Raw genomic sequence first — 20,070 nt, 5'->3', positions numbered from 1 at the left:
AACTATTTTGGTCGAGACCTTCGCTAGACCGTCTTCAGTGCAGAATGAAAATACAGCTAAAAGTCCACAAGTTAATATAAAATACTTACCTTAACACAAACGCTGTAACTAAGAGAATGAGACCCTTTCTATGTAATTTCTTTTAGTTTCAGTGTTTGTTTTAAGGTTTGGTTTTTTATATTGTCCTCTGGACTTTCATCTGTATTGTTTCTATTTTCTGCACTAAAAACGGTTAAGCCGAGGTCGTGAATGAAATATTTGCAAAGTTTTTTTTCTATTTTTCACTGGCTGTTTGATCCTCGGTTTCTCTTCTCTACAATATTATTTTTTCGTTTTGCCATACTTAGAAATTATTGAGATCTCATTTCTGGTCTCATAAATTATTTGCTGTTTATTCTTTTTTCTTGTTTCATGAACATAATTTATTAATAGTGTAGACTAGACTATATTTACCGACTAGAATTATCAGTTCATTATAAAATCAACGGCTAGATCGTATCAGGATTTCTTGATATAGAGTTCCTCGCTATTAATCGATAGCCATAGAACATTTTCCTGTAGATGGCGTATTAGAATCAGCATTGTTCAAAATTTGATTCTAGTTAGTTCTCCTTAGCAGGTTATCCAAACTGTGTCGAATTGAACCAGATAGGCTACTCAAAATTCTATACATTGATTTGGTATGTAAGTCTCTTAAAAATTAGAGTCGGTTGGAATTATTTTCTTATTAAATGTATATCTAAGACTGATGGACCTAGGGAATTCAGTAGCTAGGCATAGCCAAACACAGGATTTCAACTGGGGAAAAATGTGTTGATGCATCAGAACCCTGCCCCTTAGAGCTAAATCCATTTGTATTTTTGTTATTGTGCATGTGCTTCCTTCCTCAGTTTCAATATGCATACAAAGAACATTCCTAAAAGGTAGCCTACCTAGTTAGCCTAGGCAATTTTAAAACATCTTGTGGTAGGGCCAAGGATATTGCATTGGAGTAATTGGCAACCTTTGCCAATATTAACACTATCAGTTTAGCATTGCCACTCTCCAGAAGGAAACATTATAAAATTCTGAAACCTGTTTAAAAAACTTCTAAAACACTTCAGGCCTAGGGCCTACTTATATTATTCCTTAAGGCATAGTAATAAACTTTAACTCCCAACCCCATGGACAAATGTATAGCCCACATCCATGGGAATACATGGTTTCTTGTCTGGGGGGGGGGGGAGGGCAGCTGATTCTGTGGTGAAGGACAGGGGGGGGCAAGGCTGTACCCAGGATTTTTTTTTGGAGAGGGTTTTACTCAAAGATTTTTGGGAGGCTTACAAAAAAAACTTAAAAAAGCATATACAACCTGTTTATACGAGGCATGTTTTTTAAGTAAGTACCGTTGTGTGATTCCGCCGCCGCAGTGCTACGGTGGGCATTCTGCACATGCGTGCTGGTTACCTACATCTCTTGTCTACGCACTGACGCCATTACAGTCTGATTCTTCATTGTATACGTTGTTTACTAAGTGTTTAAGATGCCTCCGACAATCGTGAATCCCGCCGATTGTGAAGTACGGGCTGTTATACGATTTCTTAGTGCTAAAGGCGTAAAACTGATCGATATTCATCGTGAGATCTGTGAAATTTACGGAAAAAACATTGTGAGTGACATGGGTGGCCTTCGTCACACCAGAATCAAAACAACAATCCATGGAATGGCGACATTCATCATCACCCAAAAAAGTGAAGTTTGAGCAAACAATTTCTGCCTGGAAAATCATGTGCACAGTAATTTGGGACAAAAAAGGAGTATTGCTAGTGGAGTTTCTGCCTCGTAATGAGACAATCAATGCAGCGTCTTATTGTGAGACATTGAACAATTTGCGTCGTGCAATCCAGAACAAAAGACGTGGCAAGTTGAGTAAGGGGGTCGTTTTGCTGCATGACAGTGCCTGTCCACATGTGGCTAATTGGACCAAAGATCTCATCAAATCTTTTCAATGGGAAACTCTAGATCATCCACCATACAGCCCTGATCTGGTGCCCAGTGACTACCATTTTTTCCTGCACTTGAAGAAACACCTGGATGGTCAGCGTCTTCAAGACGATAACAAACTCAAAACAGTTGTGATACAAATCAGGCGGCAGAATTTAATAAGAAGGGTATTGAAAAACTGGTGCCATGTTATGACAAGTGCCTCAATATTTGCATAAATTAATTAGAAAAGTAGATTAAGGTATAGGCTTTCATGTAAAAATAAAATTATTGCAATATCTTTGTATGTCTTTTTTTAATTCCAAAATGGTACTTACTTAAAAAACATGCCTCGTATCTATTTTTGTTACATTTTTACAAGTCAAGCAAACAAAGAGGGGGGGGGGGTTCAAACTCCCCTAACCCCCTTCTGGGTATGGCCTTGGAGGGAGGAGAGCTGAAGTTATATTGGTAGTTCACAAAACCTTATATGCTAAATTTCTAGGTGGTGCAATAATTTAGCTAGGATGAAAATGAAAACATAATTTGATGCCTTTTTTCATGCTATTTCATAACTCAATAATTGCTTCTGGGGCTAATTGCATCTTGAGCCCTTAAAGGGGCCCCAAAGGTTTTTTATATGAATTATGAAAGAGCATATAAAAACATCAAATGATGTTTTCACTTTCATCATAGCTAAATTGGTCAATATCTATGAAATCATATTATTGAGTTAGGACAAAAGTGAATACACCATTCGATGCCTTTTTTTATGCTGATTATAAATATAATAAGCATTTCTATCGTAAATGAGTTTCAGCCCCCCTCCCCTAAATAGGCCAATTCTGGGTTAGGGTGGGTTAGGTTGGGTACAGCCTATATAGGGGGGGGGGCTGAAATTCATTTCCGATAGAAATGCTTATTATATTCATAATCAGCATAAAAAAAGGCATGGAATGGTGTATTCACTTTATTCCTAACTCAATAATATGATTTCGTAGATATTGACCACTAAATTATATGGCCCAATGCAAATTTACCATGAACCTTACCAACCCCCCCCACCCCCTAATGTGCAAATATATACCCTTAATTGTCCATAGCAAAGCTTTGAATTGCAAAATTCAGTGCTATTTTTGTCAGTGGCATTTGGAAAACTTGAAATGGTATGAAAACAGGGCACTGGTGCATAATGAGAACACTTTTATATATTGTACAAGGAAACCAGTCATGAAAATCCTGTCAAACAGGCTGTTCTCAAGAGACTGCTATACATAAATGACTTCAAAGTTGTGGTTTCTCAATGAGTTACAATATTTAAACAATTGTTTTTTGGGGTTTAAGGGGAAAAAAGGGGTAAAGTTCTATGAAATCCTATTATTGAGTTAGGACTAAATTGAATACACTATTCGATGTCTTTTTTTTAGGCTGATTACAAATATAAGCATTTATATCAGAAATGAATTTCAGGCCCCCCCCCTCTATATAGGCCAAATACGGGTTGGGTTTGTTATAGCCTATATAGGGGGGGGGGGCCGAAATTAATTTCTGTTAGAAATGATTATTATATTGGTAATCAGCATAAAAAAAGGCATCAAATGGTGTATTCACTTTAGTCCTAACTCAATAATATGATTTCATAGAACTTTACCAAAAAAGGTACCTAGGTTAGGTTATGTATTTAATATATGCTATGCTTTACCACCCCCCCCCCCCCCCCCCCCCTTAAGGTGCAAATATATAGCCCAAATCTGTTTGTAGGCTATTATATATTCATCCTATTTTATTTTATTTCATTAGCATTAACCAAACTTGACTTCTCTAGCAGTATATAGAAGTGTCCTCATTATGCACCAGTACCAAAAACAGTTTGAATTGAAAATCAAGTATTTTGCAGGTTTGGTAAGGTTATAACCCCTTTGTGTGACTAAAAAATATAATACCTTTATGGCCCCTTTAAAGGCTCAAGATGCAACTAGCCCCAGAAGCAATTATTGAATTATGAAAGAAAATAAAAAAAGGCATCAAATGATGCTTTCACTTTCATCCTAGCTAAATTATAGGGCCACCTGGAAATTTACCCCTTATATTGCCAGCAAGTTCTATCATAGGCCTACCTATGAAATCTTTATTAATTAGTAAACACCAAAAATCATTAATCATATATAAGCTACAGCATTAATCTTCTTGGATTAGAGCTAAATCTTTCCAAGAAATTGTGGATGATTGCTTCTTTTTTGACTTGTATTCTTTCATTCCAGTTTTTTCAACCATCTACCTTTTATCAACTGCTTTTTCAGTGATATACCTTTTTTCAACTGTTTTTTCAGCCATATCTACTATGGATTTGAAGTTCTAGGAGAGGGCAGCTGCATTCCCCCCCTCTGTATGCCCATGCCCACATCATATATACTTTATGAATTTTCCATAGATTGACTCTTTTGTTCTTATTAATTTAACAGTAAAGAAGCAAGACAACAGGAAAAAAGAATAGGTTTATAGTAAATTCATTGAGTATATATAATGCAGGCTCTAAATTTCAGTAAATTGATGCCTTTTTTATGCCCTTTCACAATTCAATAATTGCTTTTGGGGCAAATTGTATTTTGAGCCCTTCTTATACAGATAGTATACTTGCCTTGGTAAGTTGTGATGTTCATTGTGCCTTTGACTTCTTGATCCACCCCTCCTGCTTTTAAGGGCTGCTAAAAGAGGAGTAAATTTGGCCATCATCAAATCTCAAAATTTATGCAAAGCTATGAGTAGGCTATGCATTTTTCAATGTAGGCTAACACCTTAAATTAGCAATCCTTTTCTCAGACCACACTGCCTTTCTATGACAAACAAATAAACATTCAAATGGGGATAAATTCATTTATTTAGACAATGAAAACAGGTACAAAAGTCTAGATATTTCAATCATATACAACAATCATCATCAGTAGAAATACTCTACTAATCAGTATTTCAACTGCTGTATATGTAATCAAAATATCTAGACTCTTGTACCTGTTTTCACTATCTAAATTAATAGATTTATTGACAGCAGAATCTATACCAACAAACATTTATTTGTTCAAGTATGACTTTAAATCCCTCTTAAGAAAGATGAAATGACAAGGCCACTGGATAGTACCAGTTAAGAAAGGATCTAAGTAAGGTGTTGTTGCTTCACCTTCTTATTTCAATAATTATGTCCTTGAATCTCAAGGCCAGTGTCATGTAAATAATCAGAAATACTTTTCGAAGTATTTTTTGGTGGGAAATTTAGTTCAATAAGTCCATTTTATGGTGTTCACACTGTAATTAAAAAAAGAGAGTCAAGTCTATTTTTTTCCTGTTTTGTGCTTCTTTAATTCTCTTTGGATATGATTTGGTAATATTTACTTTTTTTTGAAAATCATTTTTATTTTAGCTGATCCAAAAATCCTTCATTCATTTATGGAACCTCTACAGGGAAAGCTCATAAGATTAGTGATAATTAGGGAGCAGAATATATGTTTTGTGGATCCTTCTTAATTGAAATTCTAAATTAAGTTAAATAGGGTTTATTAAGAAATAAAATATAATAAACAAGGTAACCACTAGACACTCCCAAGTGTTTGAATATTGGATGCATGAGCAGTCTTAGTAATACAAAGCATTTGAATTAATCAGCACCCCCCCCCCCCAAAAAAAAAAAATTTAATAATAAAAGACAGAAAAAATATTGGTTGTCATTACAATAGTAATGGATAGAAGGTATACCTGTATTCATATTGCATGTTGCATGACTTAGTGTTAGGTTGGTCCCTATGCCTTCCAAAAAAAAATCATGGCCTTGAATTATGCTTTATACTCTCCTCTTATGCTCTCCTCATCAAATTTTAGTAGTTTTTACCCATGAGACCAAAAAATGATAAGATAGGTAGCTGAGTATTTCAACAGAGACTTGAGACACCAAAAGTTTTTGTAGTAACTATAGTTGTTGATCAGGTTTTGTGGAATGAATTTCGCCCACCTGTCTAATAGTTATGCTGATAGAAAAAATTTTTGACGTTCCTTTTTCACAGCAGTTGGATCAGGTTCAGACCCTAAATTGGCATAACAATGTGCCTATCTTCTAGTTTTTATAGAGTTTGGTCTGGATCCAACGTTTCCTTCAGATAAATTTGCATATTGTAGATTCAGAATTTAGATACCCTCAGCTTCTCCCTTCCCTTCCCAATGAGGTTTGATTTTTCCTGGACTCTGAAAAAGTAAACTTGAATACTAGCTATTACTTCTTACCAAGTGTGGCTGAAATCTACCAGATCTTTTAAACTACGTAAACTATTTATCCTTGATAAACTAAGTCATTAGCTGTTACATCTCATCAAGTTTGGTTGAGATTAAATAACCTCTTTTAGTAGAAGTCTTTACAATACAATTTTGGGTACCCTGTCCCCTACAGAAGTTGGATCTTATCTGGACCCAAAAAGCCACAAGGCAGAAAGTAGTTCTTGCTTTAAAGCAAATTTTGTTAAAGTTTGACAACTCATTTTGCTGGATCTTCCACTTACAAGAATTTACCCTATGAATATCTTCCCCATAGAGTACAGATCACCCCTGTCCTAATAATGCATAAATGTGACAATAGCTCTTAACTCCCACCAAACTTTGTTAAGGTTTGATAACCAATTCTAGTAGATATCATGTTGAAAAGAATCAGGGAGGAAAGAACCTCCTCATTGGTAGAGGCTAAATAAGTACAGACCCTTAAAGGACACAGCTAGGACATTTAATCTTACTTCTAACCAAGTTAGGCTAGTGTTTGGCAAGTTTGGCCAATGTCCAATAACCCCTTCTTCTAGATGCCCAGATGATGGGAATTTTCAGGCCCCTTTCCTTTTCTTCCTCTACAAAAATAGGAGTGGGTTCTGATTCTCCAAGAGTATCTATGTTACTTTAGCTCTTAATTCCAGCCAAGTATTTTGAAGTTCTGATAATGTTCAGGTGAAAAGCATAGGCAGGGTCCTGGCATAGGTCATAATGCTCCCAAATTAATGGATCAAAGAAAAGAAAGTTATCCCAAAATCATGACTTGTGCCTTTAAAAGTCGAAATAGTAGAGGTGATACCATTTGAACGTTTGTTTGTTCAAGTATGACTTTAAATCCCTCTTAAGAAAGATGAAATGGCAAGGCCGCTGGATAGTACCAGTTAAAAAAGGATCTAGGTAAGGTGCTGTTGCTTCACCTTCTTATTTCAGTAATTACGTCCTTGAATCTCAAGACCAGTGTCAGATGTCTTGCATTCTTTCTGGTCTCAAAATCTCCTTAGTCACTTATGCTATTGACACTTTTAATCTCAGCCAAACATATCAGCGTCATATTCTTCCATAATCTCTGCCAAGCTTTGTTTCAATTGCCATTATATGTCAACACTGTTTCTCTCCCCCACATCCTCTATATTGCACCCTTCTAGAAGATTATTACCCACACCAATAAATAGGAAATATGCTCCACTTTCTTTCATTTTGCAAAATACCTAATATAGCTGTTGCTAAACTTATAGAAAACTATAACCAAAAGATTTCAAACCATGCATGGAACCAACTCCTTCTATACTAATTACATTATCATGGTTGTATAGTGCTCTTTTGTTGTTGTTTTTTTGCAGTGCTCTGTCATTTTTCTTTTTGTATGAAGATGGTTTTCAATAAATGATAATAATTATTACTAATCTTAGGAGCTTTCCTTGTGCAGGTTCAATAGATGATTTTAGATGAAGTACAATGCAGAACGTTTTCAATTAAAAAGAAGCTAGTAAATATTACAAGTTTACTCAAAGAGAATTAAAGAACTTTTTATTTTAATACAAGTTGGTACCCTACAAAAAATGCAGTTATTGAACTAAATTTCCCTCAGAAAAATTATTTTGACAAATATTTCTGATTATTCCAATTTCAGTTTATTGAGTTATCTAGCTTGATATAAAAGAATCCAAATACATCCAACACATTATATAACATGACCCATAGATGAACTTATAATTATTTAAAAGAAGACGAAAAGAAAACAACAGAATCAGCAAATTTTCAATTAGCCTAGGGCTACATATTGCCCCATTATGGGGGGGGGGAGAGTGCAACTACAATAACAGTTGCTATTATATTTATAAAGAGTGTTCAATAGGCTATCAAATAGTATATTACTTGTTCTATGTGATATTTCAATTCTAGTAGGAATATTGTGTAACTACAAGGGTTTCTTGAAGGGCTCAAAGGATATTATGTTGTATGATCATCTTGTAGCTAGCAAATCAATAAAAAAAAAAAATTTAATGGCAATTTGTAGAGCTTGTTTTGCAGTTCAAAAAAGCTAAAAGAGAAATACTTAACTCCATTTAATGTTGCTATGAAAGTGCTTTAAAATATGACTTTCTTTTTTGGTTAAAATTGATTTCAATTTCCCTTCACGTTTTTTTTTTATTGATTCTCAATCAAACAGTTCGTGGGAACGAACTGTAAGTAAGGAGCGACTCGGCTCAATAGTAAACGAAGCTCTAAAAACGGAATTTTGATACCAATAGACGCATCAAAAGAATCAAATTATAATGCTGATTTGAAACATATAAGTTTCATGAAGTTTTGTTTTACCCATCAAAAGTTAAGCACCTGAGAAAATTTGCCTGGTTTTCGAAAAAGGGGGGAAACATCACCTAAAAGTTATAAAATCTTAATGAAAATCACACCATCAGATTCAGCATATCAGAGAACCATACTGTAGAGGTTTCAAGCTCCTATCTGCGAATATGTGAAATTTTGCATTTTTTGCCAGAAGAACGATCAGGGATGCATTTTTTTTTTTTCTGGGGTGATTGTATCGATTCAGTGGTCATAGAATATCGTGGGAAGGCCCATTCAAATGGAAATTAAAAGTTCTAGTGCCCTTTTTAAGTGACCAAAAAATGGAGGGTAACTAAGCCCCCTCCCACGCTCATTTTTTCCCCAAAGTCACCCGATTAAAATTTTGAGATAGCTATTTTGTTCAGCATTGTCATAAATATAATAACTATGTCTTTTAGGATAACTTAATCCCCCAAAGTCCTAGGGGAGAGGGCTGAAAGTTATGAACTTTACCCAATGTTTACATATAGTATTGGTTATTGGGAAGTATACAGATGTTTTCAGGAGGATTTTTCTGGTAGTGGGTGGGGGGGGGGTCGGGGGTTATGTGGGAGGATCTTTCCATGGCGGAAGTTTTCATGGGGGAAGGGACATTGCTATGAAGGGGTAACCGGATTTCTCAGCATTATTTAAAAAACGATCAGAAATTAATTAAAAAAAAGTTTTCCAACTGAAAGTAAGGAGCAACATCAAAACTTAAAGCTAACAGAAATTATTGCATATATGATTGGGTTCGCCCCCTAGTTAATACCTCGCTCTTTAAGCCAAAGATTTTTTTTGTACTTTCATAAGAGCTATTTATTCTAACTAACGGCCTTTGTGATTAAAGGGTCATTTTTAAAGCATTGGAACAAATTCGAACTTTAGCGTAAAGAGTGAGGCATTGACTAGGGGTTGAACCCCCTAATTTACGTATTAAAAATATATGAATACAGAAGTTCGTTACGTATGTTAATTCGTAAGTTACGTATATTTATTACTAATAAAAATGATCGTAAATAAAATTAAGCAACTTTCGAGAAAGCCATTTTACCATATAAAAGTAAAATTATTATGCAAAAATTGTTTTAATTATTGATCTACGGTGAGCCAAAATCAAAACCTGTATTAATTCAAAAACGTTCAAAACTTAAATAAAAAAACAAGTTTTTTTTAGCTGAAAGTAAGGAGCGACATTAAAACTTAAAACGAACAGAAGTTATTCCGTATATGAAAGGGGCTGTCCCCTCCTCAACGTCTCGCTCTTTTTTTTATTTTTTTTTTAAACCCACCTCCTCTCCTCTCGGTGACAAAATAATCTTTTTCACTTAATTTAGAACTTTAATGTCACCTACACTAATTTAAAAACAACTTTTATTATTTGAAATTTGAAAACGCTACTTTAAAAACAACTTTCATTATTTGAAATTTGAATTATGGTAGCCAAACATAATTGACAAAGACAAGGTATACCACAAAAAAAAACATTGAAAACCGCAAAAAAAGTACCATTCCCGGTTTAGCAGGGTGCCCTTCTGCCCTAGGGCACCCCTTTCACCGTGGAAATACATTAATAATAGACAAATATTTTTATAAAACCTTGTTCTCAATCAACTATACATCATCCTCCATCCTCCCAACCTTTGCTCAACCCGAAAACAAACCTAGGAGGAGTAGAAAGCTGTGCCCTTACAATATGTTTAGGCACGCCATTCTAATCCTTCTTCTATGACACTCAAATAAACTACTAAAACCTTTTTAATACCCATTTGGCTGCTCAAAAATCAAACAAAAACAACCAAAAAATTAAAATAATATAATTATCTTAATACTAACATCAATTCCTCATTTTTTTTCTTTTTTTAATAATTTAAAACATTTTTTACAATAAAACATTTAAATCAGAAATTTCAAATTTAAAACTCAATTTTACTCATCCATTCCACATCTACTCTCTCCCTCCATACTCGACTCTGTCTCAAGTCATCCACATAACTTTCAAGCCAAATATTCGCCAAAGGAATTTGAACCTGCTTCTGACGTTTCCGCATTTTCCACACATGCATGCTAACACTTGTCACTAACAAACACATCGCATAATTCCTTTGCTTACCTTTAACACAAAAAGACAGCTTTAGAGCTTTTTCTTTTCTTCTACAGACGTTTTTATTCCTTCATTTTCTAATGTTTCCAAAAATCTTTGGGGTAATCCACCGTTCGAGGGGCATTGAATCAATTCGTGCAGAAGTCCGTCAAGCACTTCGTCTCCAAACAAGTAGGCGCTCAAACAAGTAGGCGCTTGAGTTTTCAATATGCGACTAACTCTGTCACTAAAGGGTAAGATTCCATGAATCATGCAGTACACAAACTCTTTCTGTTCATAACTAAACGGCAATTCACTTAGATTTGTAAAGGATAACTGAAAATCAATGAACGGCTCCTTTTCTCTAGCTCTATAATTCGGTTCTTTCTCACTTCTACAAACATCCCGCGATACCTTCTTTAGTTCCTCCTTTCCCAAGTCACATCTCAGTGCTCCCAATTCCTTTGCTTTCTTCAGGGGGCTGACAATCCATCGCAGATGGGTCGGAATTTTTTTTCTCAATTTTTTCACCTTTTCTTCTGCATCCTCATTCACTATAGGGAGAAACCCCTGCCTCATAATTGCAGTTGATGGCTCCTCTTTAACCGCAAGTTCACCAATATTTCTGAGGAAGAGCATCGTGCATATAACCCTGAAATCTGCTACCCCAGTTCCACCCGATTCCACAGGAAAGTATAGCATTTTTATTTGTAGCTTTTCAAATTTCCCTGTCTAAACAAATCTCCAGATGACTCTTTCAATTTGTTTGGCAAGGTTTTCAGGTAATGCCAAAACAGGAGCAGTGTAAAATAATAGCGTGAGGCAATATGTATTGACATACAGAACTCTTTCGAACATCGTTTTGAAAAGGCTTTTTCTCCATTGACTCAATATCCCGACTATTTTATTTACTTTTTCTTCCCAATTTTTTTTTTGTGTTCAGCACTTTCTCAAAAGTCTGGCCCAATACTCGCGCTTTTTCCGCAAACGGGAGCCAACAGTTTCTTTCTATGTCGTCGTAATTTGCCGATTTGTTCAAGGGTAGAACACTGCTCTTTTGTCTGTGTATTTTCACGTGAAATCTTTGCTCGTACCAATGCAAACCCCTACACACAGTTTTCACATCATTTTCACTTCATGTGATAAAATTTCCAACATCTAAGAAATCTGCACTTTTCAGAAAAACTTTTCAGAAACTTGAACACCGCACATTCTTTCTTCTACATACCGAAAGAATGGGTCGAGATATATTTCAAATAGCGAGGACATTCCAGAACAAGGATCCCCTTGCGGCAGACTTTTTTTTAGGTTTATTATTGACGTCAGTTTTCCATACACTTTTATAACCACTTTCAGTGTAGAATATATTCTTTCCAATTTATCTATCTCTTCCTTTCCGAAATTCATTTTTTGTCACATTAATAACCACAAAATTTCTCGTATTATGGAATTATACACCTTCACTATGTCAGCGCCAACTAGGGCTAATAGGTTCCAACCTAACACTTTTTCCATCGTTTTTTTTTTTTATCTCGTCGAAGGCAAAGGTCTCTGAGAACTGTCAGGACATTAAAAAAAAAAAGAAAAAAAAGAGGAAACGCTAAATACTCGTATCGATTTGTACGTATCGATTGTATGTCTTAGATTGATTCGTAAGGCTAAATTTGTTTATTATTTTCAAGAACTTTCAAAATGCAGAAAGGATATTCGGAGAACTTGGCGTGTGATCAGCTCCGTCCTTAAACATCTGTCTATGCCTTCTTGTATTCCTTTAAGTTTGGTGGTTGATAGCTAAAGCAAAGTTGTTTAGGGTGCATTTAATGTCCAAGAAGCATTTAACTTTTATATTGCTAACGTTAGAAAACGGCTGCTTCTTCAGTTAGCTCCTTTCCTTTCGAACTTGATTTCAAATTGTAGGTTGGTCTAACTTGCTTTAAGTCAATTTCCCTAGAGCCAGTTTTTAAGGTTGATATTGCTATTCTTGTTAATGGGTAAAAGGTTCAGCGTCTACTGGTTCTGATTGTTTACCCACCAAAGTAGTCGATTTCATTCTTCATTCAACTACTTCTCCTTTGACGAGACTTGCTAATCTGTCCTTCGAGAACGGAATTTGCGCGTGTTCGAGTGAATGTTTTACATGAAGTTTGGCCTCAGAGTGATCCGGCTAATCGTCGCCCAGTATCTTGGACACTGTCAAGTCTCTGAGAACTGTCAGAACGTATCGCTTTTTACGCTAAAATTTGTCTCTTTCTCACAATTCTATTTTTTTCAACAGTAAAAAACTTTAGTGTAAAGAGCGAGACGTTGAGGATGGGGCAGTCCCTTTCATATATGGAATAATTTCTGTTCGTTTTAAGTTTTAATGTCGCTCCTTACTTTCAGTTAAAAGAACTTGTTTTTTTATTTGATAGGTGAAAGAAATGGCCCATATTATTAAGCTAAATGTTTAGATTTCCTGTGAAAGTAGTTTGAAACCCAATCTTCTTTATTTAGTTAATATTAGATTCAAAGTTCACCTTTGTTCATTGATGCAAAGTTCATCTAACCTAACATGCCTAGTTTTTTAAAAGTTTGTGCCAAAAAATTGGTAAATCTATCTTATAACAGAAATCAAATATAAAAAAAAGAATATAGTATTTTTTTTCCCCCTCATTCAATACTCTTTCCAAATATTCCTTTCAAACGACTCCTTTTTTCCTACTCAACCACCTCATATGTATCTTTCAAAATACTAGCATTACAATTGTATCCCAGCTTCTCCGAAGGTGGGGATATAGTCCTAAGCTATATAAAATTGTTGCTGATTTTGTTGATTTGTGTTGTTTTTTGTAATTATTTTTCATCAGTGGTTGGTTCATAATGTCAGATGATATCAATCTGCAAAAAAAAAAAAAAAATTATATATAGCCTAGGGCTACATCCAAGCACTAGGGTGAGGGAGGGATGGGATGTGATTTTATTGATAGTGATTTTGTATTGGGAAAGAGGATTTGATAGAAAAGATAGATTTAATTTTTTTATCTCCAATTACTTAAAAGATAAATTTACGAAAAAAAATTCCATTATCATTGTAGAAAAAAATAATATGTGCACTAACATTGTATAAGAAAATGGTGGCCCATGGAGGAAAAATGGATGGAAGAATGTGATAAATCAAAAACCTTCAGCCTAAAACCAAACAAAATATGATCAAATTAAAGGTGCCTATAAAAGAACGGTAAAACATTCTAGAGAACAGGTTTTTGCTATCTTAAAAGATAGCTGAGTTAAGAGAATGAATTCAGAAGCTAAATTATGCCCTGGAATGTATTATTTACACCTATCCATACTCCTTCCCAATTCCTATGGCTTAGAAAATTATGTAGAAAGTGAAAAATCTAAATAAGGTTATTTTAGAAGACCTACCTGAGGTTTTTGTTCACTTCTACACTGACGTAAATTCAAGACTACTTGCAAGAAACTAGGAGTTAAAATGTGTATATGCTCAAAATTTCTAACATGCTAAGAAAAAATAAGAACAGACTGTGCAATTACATGTAGTTGCAAGTGAATTAAGTAGAAAGGAAATATGTGGTGAAATAAATAGAAACAAAGTATGTAGTCAAGGATGCAATTGCTAAGTTTTGGAAAGTAAGACTTACACTCACATTGTTATGCTAATGGTCATCTTTATGCTATTATGTCTATGTTTATGGTAATAATTTATCTGTCTCAAATTAGTTCTGGTTGTCTGCATGCAGGGTTCCCAAAAAGCAAGACTTCAAAGAGTCTAAATTTGAGACACTTTGTTTCCTTTTTTCAAAATAGCTATCTTTTACATGTTGCTTGGCACTTGGATTCCAGATGGTTATTTTCATCTCCTAGACTCATTGAGAAAACTGCTGATAAGGAATCCTGGAACTTCTGAGAATAGGTTTCTGATCAACCCTATTATTTTTTTTTTATTACTATCATCTTTTGTATAGTATTATTCCAGATTTTTAGAATTCTTCAGAACCTGTACTGTTTCCCTCTGTCTCATGTCATGTATGTTCAAATATACTCCTTTAGAAGCATTATATATATTTCTGACTATAATAGGACATAAGTTCAAGGTTCTGCCATCAGAAATACTAGAGCCTATCAGATGTGCAAGTTTGAGACATATCAGTATGCAAGGTAGGCCTATTGGGGCAAATTCTTCTCATAAGTTTGGCCAATAGGACTTCCTCCTTCTCCATGAAATCTAGAAACTAATGGTCTAAAACAGCTCCTTAGAGGTATCAGACCACCATTTAACAGCAAGATCTGTGTTCACCTTTGGGTCACATTATATAATGTGTTTCCTTGCTTGGGTCTTCCTATGATGTGTACATTGTATTTGAAAAAGGATAGTAAACTCAATTTTTTTCTGTTGTGTGCTTCTTTAATTCTCTTTGAATATGATTTCGTAATTTTTACTTTTTTTTTGGAAATCATTTTTATGTTAGCTGATCTAAAATTCTTCACTCATTTATGGAACCTCTACAGGGAAAGCTCATAAGATTAGTGATAATTAGGGAGTAGAATATATGTTTTGTGGATTCTTCTTAATTGAAATTCTAAATTGAATTAAATAGGATTTATTAAGAAATAAAATATAATAAACAAGGTAATGACTAGACGCTCCCGAGTGTTTTAATATTTGGATGCGCGAACGGTCTCAGTAATACAAAGGGTTTGAATTAATTAGCGACCCCCTCCCCCAAAGAAAAAAGACGGAAAAAACATTGCTTGTCGTTGAAATAGTTATGGGTACCTGTATTATACCTGTATTCACATTGCATGTTGCATGACTTACTGTTAGGTTGGTCCCTACGCCCCCCCCCCCCCGAAAAAAAGATAATGTCCTGGAATTATACTTTATACTCTCCTCTTATGCTCTCCTTATTAAATTTTAGTGGTTTGTACCCATGAAACCAAAAAGTGATAGGATAGGTAGCTTAGTATTTTAAAAGGGAGTTGAGACGCCAAGGTTTTTGTAGTAACCATAGCTGTTGATCAGGTGTTGTTAATTGAATTTTGCCCACCTTTCTAGTAGTTGTGCTGATAGAAAAAAGATTTTGATATCTCCTTTTCACAGTAGTTGGATCAGGCTGAGACCCTAAATTGGTATAACAATGTGCCTATCTTCTAGTTTTATAGAGTTTGGTTTGGATCCAACGTTTCCTTCAGATAAATTTGCATATTGTAGATTCGGAATTTAGATACCCTCACCTTCTCCCTCCCCTTCCTAGTGAGGTTTGGTTTTTGCTGGACTCTGAAAACGTAAACTGGAATACTAGCTATAACTTCTTACCAATTGTGGCTGAAATCCAACAGATCTTTTAAACTAGGTCAGACGCAATATTTTATCGTGAAATTTATGATATAGACAAATTCCGAAGAGATGTCTGGGTTGAAAAGAAGTTTTGAGCTGAAGAAAATTGAGTATTATTTTCGTTTTCGTAATTTAGAGGCTTATTAGCCTTTTTAAGTAAGATATTGGTATTATTATTATGTAGAAACCCTCTCTCCTCAATTAGGTCGTATCAGGTACAATCTCTCAAAAGGCACGATTGGTTGAGAGCCGACAGTCCGTTCTGCTAGATGGCAAGAATATGCGAGCCCTCTGCCTACGGAGGTTGTGTCAGATATAAACATCCTGTAAGTGCAACTAGGAAACTTACTCTTATCTTTTATAAAGTCTAGTTGAGATCTGGTAACCTCTTCTTCTGGAAATGCAGATGACAAGAAATTAGGATCCCAATTGCCCTTCCTATCACCCGTCGAGCTTTGGTCGCATTCTGATCCCCATTAAGCATAAACTAGGAAATTCTTACCTCCTACCAACTGCAATCAAGATCTGGACATTCCTTCTGGTATTGCCCTATTGAGCAAAATTTTAGGGATCCCCCTCCTACATCTCCAGGTATTGTATTTATTTCAGGTAGTTGAAAGGCACAACTAGGAAACTAAATTTAATTCCATATCATGTTCTTTTGAAATATGACAAACCCTCCTGACAGATGGTCAAATTGGAAGATAGTCCACACGAAAAAAGAAGCCAGTGTTGCTTGAAAAAGCTTTGTTGCAACGAGCTGGACATGTATCCTAAGGCTCAAATCCTTTTATCTCAACCTTTTAATTGTCTATAGATTTTAATGGGGTATTTTCAAGAAAAATGTTTTAGTGCAACATACTGCTCCTTCTGTACCCTCAAAGGTTTGCGTGTTTCCTACAAGTTTTGTTATAGTTCTTCCTTTTACCATCCAATATTAGAAAAAGGAAGGTTTTGTCCACTATGTGGTTGTCGAATTAAAGCGCTTTTAAATGCACGGAAATTCAAATATTTAAGACTAAAACATACGTGTAACTTCAAGTAGCGGCACATTTCTTCCCTTTGGAAAGATCATCTCAATCCCCAATCAGATTTTTGGCCATCTGAAGTCTACACCTATAATTTGCTGGGTTCTTTCAAGTTGCAGATCATTCAAAGTGTAATGTTAATAAATAATTGCCATTTATTTCAGTGTTTTATTTTCCACATGGCATACAGGCCTACTGGGTAAGCAAGGGTAATAATTTTCTCTATATGAGCTAGATAAGATAAATTTATTCTTTCCCGCTTACAGATTGGCAAAAAAAGAAAGTGGAGTAAGGAAAAAGAAAAGAAGCTAACAGAAATCGTAAATAAAATAACTTCTAAATAATGTAAAATACAAAATTAATCTAAGTAACACTTGTAAATAATGCTAAATGGTAGAAAACTGAACAAGCGTTTTATATTTGTATTAAACACATCATACTCTGCATAATCCACTACATCTGAAGGGTCAATTACAGAGTATTTTTGCTATATGACTTCCTGCAAAACAACAGAAAACTTAACAAAAGCTTCAAATAGCGACAAAATCTCGAATGAATCTTCAACTCCTCTGTTTTATACAACGAATCCCAAGCTAGGCTACTTGTTAATTTTTTTAATACAAATTTTTGATGTTGTCTTGGAGATTTGAACCCCAATGGAAGGCGTTTGTTTATAAAAACATTAATTTTTTTATTAGTATTTAAAGCTATAGACTAATAAATCAAATTTTATATGACAAGAACCTCTTTAGTTGGTAGATAGATCAAGAAGTTTAATTTAAATACTAAATCAGTGAAATTAAAAGTAATAGTCAGTTTTAAGAAGTACTATCAGTTATTTAAAATACTGCTTCTAGGTAAAAAGCATGGCCGCTGAATTCCCCAAACTGCAAAATGACAGAATTCTCAGAGCTGCTTTTGGTGAAGAAGTTGACAGGATTCCTGTGTGGGTGATGCGCCAAGCTGGAAGGTATCTACCAGAATTCCGTGCTTTCCGAGTAGAGCATGATTTCTTCAAGATTTGTCGTACTCCTGAGTTAGCTTGTGAAATCACTCTTCAACCTATCCGTCGATATCCTCTTGATGCAGCAATTATTTTTTCAGATATTTTAGTAATTCCACAAGCTCTTGGGTTTGAAGTTCTTATGAAACCCGGTCATGGACCTCATTTTACTGAGCCTCTTTCAACTATTGACGATATAGCTAGAATAGTTACTCCAGTTGACGTTGACAAGGAACTAAAGTATGTTTTTGAGGCTATAACTCTTACAAGGCATAAACTTGAAGGTAAAGTGCCACTTCTAGGTTTTGCAGGCGCTCCATGGACTCTCTTCAGCTATATGGTAGAAGGTGGAGGATCAAAAACAATGAGTAAATCAAAAGCTTGGCTTTATGCTCATCCCCAGGAATCCCACAAAGTGCTAGGAATTATCACTGATGTGACTGTTGATTATTTGATTGGCCAGGTTAAAGCAGGTGCTCAGATGCTGCAAGTGTTCGAATCACATGCGGAATACTTAGGGCCTGATTCCTTCAAAGAATTTGCTTTACCATACCTCAGGGATATTGTTCAAAGAGTGAAATCTGCTATAAAAGACTTGGGCTATAATATTCCTATGACCGTGTTTGCAAAAGGTGGTCACTATGCACTGGAAGGCTTATCTACCCTAGGTTATGATGTTATTCAAATTGACTGGACAATTAATCCAGAAGAAGCAAGAAAAAGAGTATCTGATAATATCACGCTTCAAGGGAATTTAGATCCTTGTGCCTTATACGGACCAAGGGATTCCATTCAGAATGCTACCAAAAATATGGTAGAAAAGTTTGGCAAGAGGCGGTATATTGCAAACCTGGGTCATGGTATTTATCCAGACGTGAACCCAGAATCTTTAGCTGTTTTTATTGATGCAGTGCATGATTTTTAGTGATTTATTTATGACTATGGACCGGGAACTGAAGCCATAGGTTTTACGGATATTCTTTTTATTTCTCATTCTTTTCCTGGTAAAACTATATTTTATTTAATATTTTTTTTGTTAGAACTTGGACTTGTTGGAACTTTTATGTTTATGGCGATGGTAAACTTTTGTAGCTTCATGTTTAGGATAATTAAATTGGTTTCACCATAAAGCACCTTTTGCCTCTTGTTTTTCATTTCTTTCTGCTAGTCATATGAATCGTAGCTAAGGCTATTTCAATTTCCAAGGCTACTCCAGTTACACGGAAAAAATCAAATGCTTATGTTTTGCATCACTCGTAGACTTAGTCGTCATTTGGTAGGGGGAGAGTTCTGAAAATATTCGATTATTTTTGTCCTTTATTTCTATTTCTTTTTCCTTTTTTTTTGTGAGGGAGGAGTCCCTCTCCCTATTGTGCGCGTATTATTTTTTTTTTCTAATTTTGCTCGATCGGCTTAATATTCTATATCTCAAGTTAGGAATTTTGTTAGGCTGTGGAGAAATAAAATACTAAGTCATCTGTCGCTTAATTTTTTTATTATGGGAAATGGTTTCCCTGGAAAATGAAAATATTAAAATCGGTCATTTTTCTATTTATTATTTTAGCAAATTTTTTCTGGACTAGTTGAAAGTTATATGTCATTTGAAGTTTAAAGGTGATATAGATTCAGGATCAAGATTATTGTCATATCCTTGCAGGTTTTTTAACATCAACTTCATTATTGTTTGTCTATGCATTTCTGGTGTATCTTTTTTGGTGTGGGTGAAGGGGACGGGATATATTTCATTCTTATGATTTGTGGTTGTTGAAGTTGTATTGACTGACGATATGTTTTTAGAAAACTGCCTAAGTATTTTCTTATTTATACACAATGATTTATGAAATCACGCAAGTCTACATCCAAACGGGGGAGGGGAGAGCCCACCTAAAGAAATTCCAAAGATACCCCAATACGTTTTACCAAAGATACTATGCACATTTGGCCGAGCTTTAAGGAGTGTACTTTTTTTTATAGCAAAGGCTGGACGGTCAGAAAAAAGGAGAAAAGTATAATCCGGGCCACACAATTT

General features: G+C 35.0%; 2 protein-coding genes across 2 annotated transcripts in view; both read left to right on the top strand.

Annotated features, from left to right (window-relative positions):
* Nucleotides 1–590: 590 nt before the first annotated feature.
* The window catches only part of LOC148949353 (beta-galactosidase-like), a 226,419-nt gene continuing 206,939 nt past the window's right edge, over nucleotides 591–20,070 (top strand). The window contains exon 1 of the mRNA XM_089092683.1: nucleotides 591–680. The gene's annotated coding sequence lies outside the window, so the exon portion shown is untranslated. The remainder of the gene's footprint in view (nucleotides 681–20,070) is intronic.
* On the top strand, nucleotides 17,905–18,966 carry Urod (uroporphyrinogen decarboxylase). Its single transcript, XM_089092684.1, has one exon. It carries the CDS (start codon nucleotides 17,905–17,907, stop codon nucleotides 18,964–18,966), a length of 1,062 nt encoding a protein of 353 aa, XP_088948810.1.

Source organism: Artemia sp. Qi Xiang Cuo, chromosome 8 (assembly GCF_049724085.1).
Source record: "Artemia sp. Qi Xiang Cuo chromosome 8, ASM4972408v1, whole genome shotgun sequence".
Lineage (NCBI taxonomy): Eukaryota > Metazoa > Arthropoda > Branchiopoda > Anostraca > Artemiidae > Artemia > Artemia sp. Qi Xiang Cuo.
The sequence above is the reverse complement of the archived record's forward strand: the minus strand, read 5'-3'. Positions and strand labels throughout refer to the sequence as shown.

What these genes read in the sequence shown, in the direction of transcription:
- Urod (XM_089092684.1), top strand. Translation starts at nt 17,905, where the DNA reads ATGGCCGCTGAATTCCCCAAACTGCAAAATGACAGAATTCTCAGAGCT.